We start from the raw sequence: 12,496 nt of genomic DNA on the forward strand, positions 1-12,496 counted from the left end.
TTAGGGAAGATTATGCAAGTGATATATTCTTTATTAAATGTAAAGGTTTTGCTCACAATCCTGCATTAACAAATGAACAGTAACTCAGTAATCGTATAGTAATATGGACTCTGCTGTAGTCCTAAATAAAACAAGCAAACCGAAAGGAAGTGAAAAATGAAATACAACAGAAATTAATAATTTTGTCTCCTCATTCTTAACTTGTGGTAATAACTGGCATTTTTAGACTCAGGATCTGAAAATAAGAAGAAATGTTCAATTAAAATGATCCGTTCATGTCATTTGGAGTGGTTTCACAGAAATGCTTATATTATATTAGTTAACCAACTGAGATGGGGTCATTTTATTAAACTTAAATTAACCCTCTTTATTGTAAAAAATAACAGGTATGAGATAACTGTAAAATAAAATAAAGTCCTCTTGGGTGATAAACCATCTAAGCAGCCAGCATTTCAGAGACTGTCTTTACCTCCAACTTCAGGGGCTGATGTGAAACACTGCATACCAACTTCATATCAGAACATATCATATCTGTGAGGACTTCATTACATACAGTCACAATGAAATCTCCAAATCATATACGAATAAGTTAATATTTAAGTACCTACCATTTTAATTAAACAGTTGCAGGGACAATTAGCATATCTGTATATTTACCTGCCCTGGATTAGTATGACATAACTTCCTAACTGACTTGTCTGTCATCAGTAAACACAGGCATTTTTGGTAGTCTTTCAAGAAGATGATTTATCTTATGTTATATTACATCGTATATATATATATATATCAGTAATCAGATCATTGTCAAGGATGTCTAGATCTCAAAAATACTGTATACAGATATGAATGGTCAGCTTCATGCTCTGGCTGATTTACTGTCAAGAAAAACATCAAATGGTTAAGTCCAGAGACAGTCTGGATATGATGGCTGAAAAGAACATTTCTAATATTTCTACAGGATTCAAACCCTTGACCTACAAACCATACTTAGTCACTTTACAGACTAAGCTATATAAAGAAATTTTTACTTGAAAGAACAGGAAAAAAGTAATTCCTGTACAAGAAAAATAAATACATTTTTATAATAGAAAAAGAATTGGAGAAAATAAGAATAACTGATGCAAAACTGAACAGATTTGGGCTGCCCGTGTTTCTTGGGACTGGAGGAGAACTGGCCAGTGCACTAGGAAAAACAAAGTAACTGCTTTTTGTGTTCCTGGTCACTCTTTTGAAGAAAACATTAAACTGATTGGAAAGTTGCCTGATGCCACCAACTCCTGCACCAGTGACCCATAAGTACGTATTTCACATCACTTGTACAATATTTACAACACAGATACAAATTTTTGAGAACCCCTTTTAATTAAAAATAATTTAATGGAGTCATTTTACCTTTGTATCAGTATTGAAGGTTGCAGAGCACCTATCCTGATCAACTGAATATGGAATGAACACATCGAGTTTGTAGGCCTGCTGGCCAATCCGTCCAGGACTGCCTAGTACGATTCGATCTTCTCCAACATCCAGTGTTAGACCATGGCTACTTGACTGTCACAGAAGATCATAATAATAATGTTCAATGAATTTCTTAATTACATATCTCACAAAGACTGTAAAAATTGTGAAGAGTATTGTATATTTGTCAGATTTTTTAATTGTTTTATGCAATTGATATACAGCTGAATCAAACGTGTCAAAATGAGAATGGTAGAGAGAGGGTTTTCAGAAGATGCGACTGTGGATATTTTTAACCTTTATCAGCTAAGTGTTGGACCAGCATATGCACATGTTTCAGCTGGCTTGGCATTGCATTTCTTTAATACTGTCACGATTTTGGGAGCATGACTATAGATGGGATATGGACTGATGAATGGAATTACTGACCACTTGCATACACCCCTCGGAACTACGCTTTACAGCTGGCTGACACACCCAGACTAGTGTTCTCAGTCTATTACAGTCTCCACTAGCCACTGCACTCAGGTCCTCTTGTAACAGCTGCCTGTGCAGAACCCTTGTCAACCGACAACTCAACTAACTGGGTCCCAGGCTGGTGGCTGTTCACACAAACCTCCTAGTCTTCTCTTCGCAGGTTGATTTTCAACTGAACTCACAACTGAACTCTCTCACTCACCAAGCAGCTACTTCATGTCACTTCACTCAAGTGAACTGCTGACAACTTCCACTCTGGAATTCAACTGACTCTGCTCATAACATTTTGGCATGAGCCACATAGAAAACACTTTATCCATTGTTATGGTCCAACAATACCTCGACCATTGCATGTGTATCCATTGCTGTGGGAACCCATTTACTGAGCAGTTGGCTAGTGACAGTCCAGGTATTGTTGATGTGTTTACAGACAGTTACTTAGAAGTGGGAGTTTCTTTATCTGCCTATTGCATGGCAATGGCCGCAATTGTTGTCCATTTGAAGGTTTCTCCCCAGAGAGTCTACATGCTACAGTACTGATACTGTTACCCTTTTTTTTATTGCTAGTGGGGTGGGACTAAGTCCCTTGTACTGTGGCCACTTCTGGCCTATTTTGCCAGCCCCAGATGATAGGTGAGGGTGATTGTGGAGCAATTGGTGGAATGAAGATTGGCAGGGAAAACCGAAGTACTCGGAGAAAACCTGCCCCAGCGCCACTTTGTCCACCACAAATCTCGCTTGACCAGACCCGGGATCGAACCTGGGCCACTGTGGTGGGAAGCCAGTGACTAACCGCTTGAGCTATGGCGCGGCCTTACTGTTACCCTTAGTTACAATCCAGACACCAACCATATAGTACTGTGGGATTTAAAACTGTCTATTCCTGCGGAATATGTCCGAGTGTGATGATGGGGCTTATTAGACTGACATGTATACCAGACATCATCCACTATCTTGCTTTGGGTGCAGAACTATGGCACTTTCGAAACTGATTCTGTCTGTCATCAGGCAAAAACAGAAAACTTTTCAGGTGGGCTCATTAGATGGAGTTGATATCTATTCTTGGATGAGAGAGGCTAAGATACAGGATTATTTTCAAGGGTTTACAACTTTACTGAAGTGAGATTTGTAGTTCTCACTTTGATGGTTATGAAGAATACTGGTAAAATCTTCTGGAATTTCCTGCCATGTAGTCTTGTAGAAGTTTACTCTGCTTGCTGTTTGCTTGTCTTACTGGCCTCGAAGATGGAGGCTGTGCACTCCTCCAAAACATCAATAAACTTCTATCAGACTACATGGCATCACATCACAGAAGAAAGAAATATTAAACTTTTCTCATGTGTGTGTGTGTGTGTGTGTTCTAAAATTTAATATTACAAATGAGCTTTGCAATCTGTAAAAATTGAAATGCCCTCCAACATACCAGGTCCTTCATAAAGAACTCTGCAAGCAAGTATTCTGGGAACGCAGCCTGTGCTGGCTCTTGTCGGATCCGGTATTGTGGCTGACGGCTTGATAGGAGTACAGGTGGTGTCATCTCTTGAATGAGGGGGCCTGCTGGTTTCTTCTGTCCTCCTTGTCTTATTCGATGAGGTAGTAGATTACCCAGTACCTTACGGTTCTTCAAAATCACATAGTCTGTAACAGTTTTATTCTAATCAATGGCATAACACTGAAAATTGGGCATTTGCCTCAGTTCTGATTACTTTGAGCCTTTCATGATAATCAACACACCTATGGCTTCTAGACTTGGATGACAGATATGCAAACTTCAGTGAGCTGTTTTCATAACAGTACCTCATAAACTGTGGTGGTTACTTAACGCTGAATAAAGCGGCCTCCGTAGTCTAGGGGTAACGTTCCTACCTCATGACTCAAGGTACGCGGGTTCAAACCCGGTGGAGGTCGTAGAATTTTTAAGGGTGGAAAAATTCAGGGAACAAGTCCTCCGGGAGGGACTTTAAGCTGTGGGTCCCGTATCATAGATTTATGGCATGTAAAAGATCCTCATGTCTCTAGCAGACCTCTGAGCAAAATTAGGCAAAAGTTTCCCACCCAAGTAGTTTCCAATGCCTCCGGTAGATGGGGAAGTATCAGGTACCATCGCCAGAAGAGGGCTGACCTCGCTGGCAGAATGGGGCTGATAGCGAGCACCAGTACTGGAAGGGTATGGCGACAGTAGAAATTAAAGGGGGACGCACAGTGGACCAATAAATGGTCTAAGTGCATGGGGAAACCCACCTCGTCTAATAATGAATGAATGAATGAATGAATGCTGAATAAGACATGGCACACTGTTTATAAATGATCAGTCTCAAAGGATGTGGCAGTGGCCATGATCAGTCCCAGTATTGACTTTGAGCGACTGAGGATAATTAAGAGGAACTTCACTTAGGTCAGCCAGTTGTCCAGATAAGAATCAAACCTGACCGTTTGGCTATTAAATGGATTAAAAATAACCAATCAAAATTTTTGTTTAACAAATTCAAATTAATATGGATCCCTGTCCGATATAAATGCAATGTCTGAGATGATTCATCCACTGGCAGGTCATTTAATACAGCAAACAGCTCACTGAAACCATCAGACTCCCTGGGAGAGACACACTTCCTACATGATTAAAGTTGTAACCTTCCTTACCATCTGTCTGAAGACTAAGACTGTATTTGTCCTTTAAGCCCTCCATCACAACAGTAAGGAGGAAGGAGAGGAATAATTTGCTGTTTTCTGTTTTCTTGTAGAATTCGGGATTGATGGCCACATCATAGGCAATAGAAGGGTTGCCAGCTGAAACAATAAAGAAGTGGATATTAATGGGAAAACTTCTTTGTTCAGAAAGTTCAAGAAACATGCTTCAATCACACCCTCCCTGCAAGGACCCAGTACATTCTTCCATTTTGTGCACTGTTCACTTCATTCCTTAAATATCAGAATGTTATCAAATTCAATTTAAAATATATTTCCCTTAAATTTCAAAGGAAATCAGATGCCAAGAGAACATGGTGATAAGTCTTAACTTCAAACTCTGAAGTCTGTCTCATAGATCCAGTGCACTGTAAGCCAATAAGTGTGGAGGCATAAAAACAGAACATAGTTCTGTTGGTATGTGCACAAATTCACAATTTTAAACACATAATTTTCAGCAGTACATCACAAAAAATACTCTTTTCTAGTCTACATGCTTTTTTTATGTGATTTTAGATTTCATGGTGATCCATGTCCATAAACATTACAAGACGTTAGATCCATCTACAAATAAAAATGAAGACTGTATACATGTTTATGCAGGATGTAGGGTGCTGGTTATAAAAAGTTCTATCTTCTGGGACATAACATCATGCAGTCTGCTGAAAATCAACTAACGATTTGGAGGAACATCTCACCTCCATATTCACTGTTGAAGAATAAGACAAACAAGAAGCCAGCATAAAGTAGGTAGCAGGCAGAGCATATTCCTCTGAAACATCAGCTAATTTTCAATGTACTACATACAATTATATCCTACAAGACAAAACTTTTTAAAACCACTGCTGTGAGAACCTCAGACCTTACACAGTTAGAGCACTGTGAAAACAGGGAAAGTAGTTCATTACCATGTTCACAAGAGCCCTCCACTGGTCCATAACCTGAGCCAGACCAATTCCATCCTGTATCTCTAAGATCTGTTTTATGCCTTTATTTATCTGATATTCATATGATACAATGATGATTAATGACATAAGAGCAACACAGTATTTCATCGGACACACATCTAATGCTACAGTTCTAGTACCTTTGTCAGCTTCCTCGTGACCGTCACCGATACTCATGGGTATTCTGAAAGAGGAGTGATCATCTGAGGACCATATCTTTACAAGTGATTCCTCATTGATATCCTCTGGAGCAGGCACATCAGATGTCTGACAGATGTTTATGAACACTTTACCTCCATCTTCGGTATGTGTCTTCACGCACATGCCTGGAACAATCAGTGTTAGAGATTTTATTTTAGTGAATGACGTAGACATACAATTTTAAGTCCAAATTCATGAGCTGATACTCTTGAAGCTGTTCATTACACTACCAATAAATTATAATGCTATTATAGTCATTTGTGCTTCTTCTGTCAACTCTCTACATAGTGATGCAGGAGCATGTCAGGTCCAAACCTGGGCAGAAATTCTCCTACTTTTTTGTGGATTCACGTGACTTATGGTGTCAGGATAGATTACTAACTCCACGTATGACAGACTTCTATAACTTATGGTGTGAGGATGGGGACTGTTAAATTCAATATCTGATAGGGTTATACAATGCAACTAAATCATTAACTCGATAGGAAACTAATAGTTATTCACTTAGTCAGTTAAGAAATTCGTCACTTTGTATAAATCCTGAAGTGTGTGTACAAGAGGCTGTCACTGCACCCTACCATGTCCCAGATTAATCCAGTCCAAATCCTCACCTCCTACTTAAGAGACATTTTAGTATTATCCTATTGTCTATTCTTAGGTCTCTCAGTCTCTTCCTTTCAGATTTCTTGACTTAATATTTTGTATGTATCTCTCTCATGCTTTCTACATTCCCTGCCTGTCTGATCTTCCTTGATCTGATCACCCTAACAACATCTGAGGAAGAGTACAAATTATAAAGCTATCATTATATAATTTTCTTTACCTCCCTCTTGTGCTATACACAAGCCTTTGGATTAATATACGATGTGCAATGTTTATAGTATTTAAGTTTGTGCCTAATAAATTAACATAGTAGCTGAAGGCAATTAATATATTGACGACTGCTACTTCCATATCATAATTCAATCTAGTGCAGCATTTCTTATCAGAAAATATGGTGAACGTCATACAATACATTTTTCTGCATCAGTGATGACAGAGTGTGAGCAGTTTCAAATTCACCAGCGGTAATCACCCATGTATGAGAATTTCAGTGTGAGTAGAAACAAACTGTTTTACAAGCAGTCATTATGGTTTTGTGGTTCTGGTGGAAGAATTTGATGAGGAGCAATTCTCTTCACTGCTTCACTTGTATTTTTAAGACAGTTTATAACCCCTAACAGATTCTGTGCCTGGTTGTTCCATAGGTAAAAATAAAAACAGGCCATGATAGCATGCTTCTTCACCATTCATGATCCTTAATTTATTTCCAGTTTAATGATGCTTTTTCAGCCACTAATATTGTATAGCAGTGAATGGTATGGTAAAGTTGTAATTAAACACCACACCATGAAGATGTATGGGGGATTGGAAATACAGCTCCGCTATTGTTGACCTTGGAACTGCATGGAGGTGAGTGGTCAGTTTCATGTTCCGGCCACTTTACCCTCAGGGAAGAGGCTCCGGTAACCACTGGATAGGAGGTTGGGTGGGTCCCAGAGCCATCCTGGATGCTGCGGAGGAGACAGAAATCTCTTGCCCTTGCCAGAACTAGAAGCCCAGTTGTCTAGCCTGCAGTTGAGCTATCCCAGCTCCATAGCATCGAATGGGAATCAAATGATTATAAATCAGTTAGTGTGATCAATGAGATCATATGGTACTAAGGGTGAAGTTCCCCTTGTGCTTAAAATTAAGCAGAACGCTGGGAATACATACAGCCGCCATATTGCGGGGAAGAGGAACTCTTAACACCATGCACACTTCAATAAGATAGGTGGCAGATCGGGGGGACAAGAAGTCAGCTTCACGCTCCATGCGCTTTACTGGCGGAGAAGGATCATGCAGTACCCACTGTGTAGGTGGTTGGGTAAGCCACTGAGCCGGTATGTGTGTGGTTGTGTAAATAAAATTATTGTCTTTGAGGTTGCCTGCTCATACCTTGAGTAGGTAACCTTAAAGAAGAAAGCCTCGTGTGTACGTGATCTTCGGTATGGTACTTTCCTCCCCGTACAAACTAACAAAAAACTCCATGGCCTGTAGTCCGCAAGCGAACTATACCGACCAAGCGACCGCCGTTTGTCGCCGAAGTTAGTGCCAACTTTAGTGGATAGAGGGTGTCGCGTGGTCAGCGCATCGGGTCCCCACGACCGTTAATCTCGGTTTTCTACACCGGAGCCGCAATTTCCTTCAAATAGCCCCTCAGTTATCCTCACGAGGCTGACTTGACCCCGTTCCAAGCCCACTACTTCTCACAAAATCTCGTAGCGCTGGGAATAGAACCCGGGACTTCCTTTGCTTCCCGTAGCATGTTAAAACATAATATAGCAATTTTCTAACGATGACTTAATGGAAGCACGGAATTATTTGACGCAACCTGAGAGATGTTTTAGACACAGTACTACGAAAATACTCAGCTGGGACTGACGAACTCCGGACAGGGAATCAAATCTGAGACCCCAGAGCACGACGTTGGAATACTGACCAAATAATCGCGACGTTATCCTTTTGCGCGGCATAAGTTTTTTTTGGTGGTGGTGGGGGGGGGGACAACAACAAAGAGCAGAGAGACTCTACTATATTTTCTTCTGAGTTGTCACACATGTCGATTTACACGTATAGGTTTATACTAATATTTCGGGGGAACATGCCGGCTCAATCTTCAGGGTCGAAGTATTTCACAATATGCTGACATTTCACTGGGTAAGCTAGTATCAGAGGATAGCCCTAAAACACAGGACATATCCATCCTGAAGCTGGAGGCAACATTCTTCTTCGAAACGTCGGTATTTTCGTACATCGACAAATACAGGTGGTGACAGAGGCTGGTCCTTTCATCACCAAATTTTTCTTACAGAGCATTAATTTTGCCTCCCCCCAAAAAAAGTTTCCCCGGGGGGGGGGGGTCTTGAATCCATAAACTTTCACTTAAGCACGACCTTGGACATACAGGAGAAAATGTGGCACGCAAACTAGACGAGGAATGCATATAGGATATTGGTGGGAAAGCCAGAAGGAAAGAGACCACTGGGAAGACCAAGGCGTAGGTGGGTGGACAATATTAAAATGGATCGTAGAGAGATAGGACGGTATGGTATGGACTGGACTGATCTGGCTCAGGATAGGGACCGCTGGAGGGCTCTTGTGAACACGGCAATGAACCTCCGGTTTCCATGAAATGCTGGGAAGTTCTTGAGTCGCTGCAGAATTGGCGGCTCCTCAAGAAGGGCTCAGCTCCATGAGTAAGTAAACTACAGAAACAAACGGAAATGTGCTGCCGATAAAAATCACGTCATTCTGGGATCTCCCTAATCCACTCGGTGGTGGTTTTAGTGGTAGAAAAGGAGTTCATTAGATCCGTCAAAACCCACAGCCATATTTTTCCCTATCGCATTTTTCTTTGTCTTCATGGTTCGCGAATATTTGTTAGGATATGAACTTCACAGCTGGCAGGTATCCTGCAGAACCAAACTGGCTGGTTGACTCTCTGTCATACATAGTGAGCATAGTGAGTGAGTGACGACCGCTGGTTCACTCACACAATCCATGTGCTGCAAGTATCAGGCAAGTAGCAAGCGTAAGAAGGTACGTGGCATTCCGTACGTTAACCATTCTCATACTGGCAATTATGGCTGATATATTTCAGTTTCATAGCGTAATGCCATGAGTAAAGTACGGATTTTTATGACAAATTTAAATACAAATTTGACGAACTGAGATGTAAATACGTGATCAATACGCTGCAAACTGTACCCTTAGCAAACTTTTCTGAAAATCAGGCAAATGACGTAATTGCGTAAAACGCAAATTGCATCGAATTATTTGAGACGCTGCAAATTGTACATTTAAACATTTTTTTCTGAAAAATCTGATAAATTATGATATTGCGTAAAACGCAAATTGCACCCAACTCCTAGAGATGTTACGAATAATATAACATTTTCCATTGTGTCCTGAAAAGAAATAAGACAGCCATGTTCTTTATCTATACAGCCTATGTAATCTGTATTCTATCATACCCCAACCCACGCTTGCTTTGCGTAACACAAAAACATATTTATTTTCTGTTTGAGTTTAAACACAAGAGAAAGACTACAGCGAAGCAATTACGTAATCTTCCTGATGATGACCATATTTATTGTAGGAATGGCATTCATAAAAAAGAGCGACAACGTAGTACACTAACAGTTTACGTACACGGCAAGAAGCTGTACTGCCCATCCAAAAGAGATCATTAACCAGTGCACCAGTACATCGAAATATAATATTGTTTTTTTTTCCTTGGCACTACAGCCCCGGTGGGCCTAGGCCTACCTCCAAGAACTTCGTTCACTTCGGTTTTTCTAGATCTTACACATTCGGTAGGACTCCTTGGGCAGGTGATCAGCTCGTCGCAAGGTCTCTACCTGTACACAAACACAGAAAAACGCGCACACACAAACTAAACATCCATGCCATAAGTGAGATTCGAACCCACGATCCCGGTTTCGAAGCGAGCGAAGACAGTACATGCCTTAGACCGCTCGGCTACCGTGACCGACATAATATTGGTTAATGTACTGTATTNGGTTATGGCTGTTTTGATTCTGGCAGGAACAACGATTTTCTTCCCTTTCCATTATAATCACACCGTTTCTGTCGCCCACCCAACCTCGTACGAGGTCTTTATATTGTAGAGGCGAGGGCACACCAAGGAAGCTGGCAACCGCAATTTCTGAGAACTGTTATCAACCTGAGATGAATACATGTTCCTGAATGGAGCAGCGCAAATTGAGGAAACGGAGCCCGTTTCCTCAATTTGCGGCTGCTCAATTCAGTAACATGTGTTCAAATCAAGCTGATAACAATTACCGGAAATTTCGGTTGCGTTGCGGTTGCCAGTTTCCTTGGTGTGCCCTCGCCGTAAGAGTTCCTGACAATATGTGCCAATGCGAAGTTCTCTCAGCGTATAACAGCACACACGCAGGGCATCATTCAGACACGCGTATTTCTATAAGACAGCGCGTTGACGGAGCATAAGCCATCGACGCTGACCGCAGTAATTTTAGCAGAACATATGGTAGCGGTGTCTTCGTTTAGCACAGTTACGTAACAAGTGTTCGAGGAAAGAATTCCAAGGCCAGAACTGGTTACCCAGTCCGTACTGCCTCCGCACAATGACTCTGCACAATCATAACCAACGCGGCAAGTTTAATCGATAAGTGTTAGTATGCTTAAAACAGATGCTTCCGAACTATCTGCGAGGTACATAATAATGATGATGATGATGATGATGATGATAATAATAATAATAATTTTTCATAAAGTCTATGTCCAAACTGGGAGGAGTAGGAATCGCTCAGTCGGTATAGCGATGGGCTGGACGGCAGAGGTAAAGATGGCGGGACGTGAAGCTGACCATTCCCCTCCATCTAGTGCCGAGGTAAATAATGGTGGAGCTATACCTCCAATGCCCCACGTCTTTATGGCGTGGTGCTTAATTAATTACGCACAAGTTTTCGCTTTGACAACTTTATATATTTTCTTTTGCATTATTCAAATATTATATTTTTGTCTTTTATATCTATATATATGTTTACAAAAATAACCTATCAACTTTCCTCTCCACATTTAAAATACAAAAGTCTGAAGATGGCGAATTAAAATCATCCTAATGTGTTACTTTTTAATTAGTTTACAACAAAAGCTATATTTGACTGGCATCTATTCTTTTATATAGATTTAATTAATACAACTGGAATTCAACAATTCGCTTAAAAAGTATAAAGATGTTTGCATGGATCTTCTTGACGAAATTCTCTTCACAGAGTAACCCGTCACCGGACCTATGTTTGCTGTACTAGGGCCTATTCGTGTTATGACCGCTCCTACGAAATTTCCGAATGGCCAGAGTCAACACTGAACACAAGCCAATGAAAAGTTTGATATTTCAGATCCCCGTCCGCTGTTTACACCACGGTTATCAACCCATGCCGTTTTCAGCGGCTCGTGGTAGAAGCAGTGGGAGCATTGCGCAATACACTGAAACAGTAATTTCTGTGCCAGCCGCAATAATACGGCAAGACCCGTACCTAACCTCAGTCTGCGGCCGAGAAGCGAGGCTGTTAGGTGTGAGTCGGTCGTGTCAATGTATTGTGGACGGTGTGTGCCGGTGATTTGAAGTACAAGGGTGCACCACGATGCATATGAGCGACTTTGTCGTTACGACTTACTAACAAGAACGCAGACGTCGTGTGTTGAACATTTATTTGTCAAGATATCAAGTAAGTAACTTGTACATACATAAATTACGTGAGCTAGTGAACATTATTTTTTTTATGTGACGCCGTGTAATGTGGCAGATTGGTAAACATATCACACTACTCGGTGTCACCCCAGAAGACAGTGATCTGGATAGTCACCGCTATGAGAACGTCAAACTGTGCATGGATGTCACAGAAGTTAAGCTGTTTTTTCGCACTCCGCGATATGTAATTTATGATTACTAAGTAGAATGATCAAGTCAAGGAGGATGAGGTGGGCAGGTCATGTAGCACGAATGGGGAGAAGATGAATGCATATAGGATATTGGTGGGAAAGCCAGAAGGAAAGAGACCAGTGGGAAGACCAAGGCGTAGGTGGGTGGACAATATCGAATTGGATCTTCGAGAGAGAAAATGGGATGGTGTGGCTTGTATTGATCTGGGTCAGGATAG

The 12,496-nt window shown here is 41.0% G+C and overlaps 2 protein-coding genes across 2 annotated transcripts in view; one reads left to right on the forward strand and one right to left on the reverse strand.

Moving 5' to 3' along the window:
• LOC111869170 (multidrug resistance-associated protein 1) overlaps positions 1 to 12,496 on the forward strand; it is a 151,260-nt gene that overhangs the window by 26,549 nt on the left and 112,215 nt on the right. The window lies entirely within an intron of this gene.
• LOC111869172 (PIH1 domain-containing protein 1) overlaps positions 1 to 12,496 on the reverse strand; it is a 27,943-nt gene continuing 15,447 nt past the window's right edge. The window contains exons 3-7 of the mRNA XM_023860445.2: positions 5,705 to 5,890; positions 4,573 to 4,719; positions 3,356 to 3,570; positions 1,393 to 1,548; positions 1 to 235 (exon numbers count right to left, since the gene is read on the reverse strand). Of these exons, the coding sequence (XP_023716213.1) occupies positions 197 to 235; positions 1,393 to 1,548; positions 3,356 to 3,570; positions 4,573 to 4,719; positions 5,705 to 5,890 (743 nt within the window). The 3' untranslated portion in view covers positions 1 to 196. The remainder of the gene's footprint in view (positions 236 to 1,392; positions 1,549 to 3,355; positions 3,571 to 4,572; positions 4,720 to 5,704; positions 5,891 to 12,496) is intronic.

Source organism: Cryptotermes secundus, unplaced genomic scaffold (genome assembly GCF_002891405.2).
Source record: "Cryptotermes secundus unplaced genomic scaffold, Csec_1.0 scaffold1441, whole genome shotgun sequence".
Lineage (NCBI taxonomy): Eukaryota > Metazoa > Arthropoda > Insecta > Blattodea > Kalotermitidae > Cryptotermes > Cryptotermes secundus.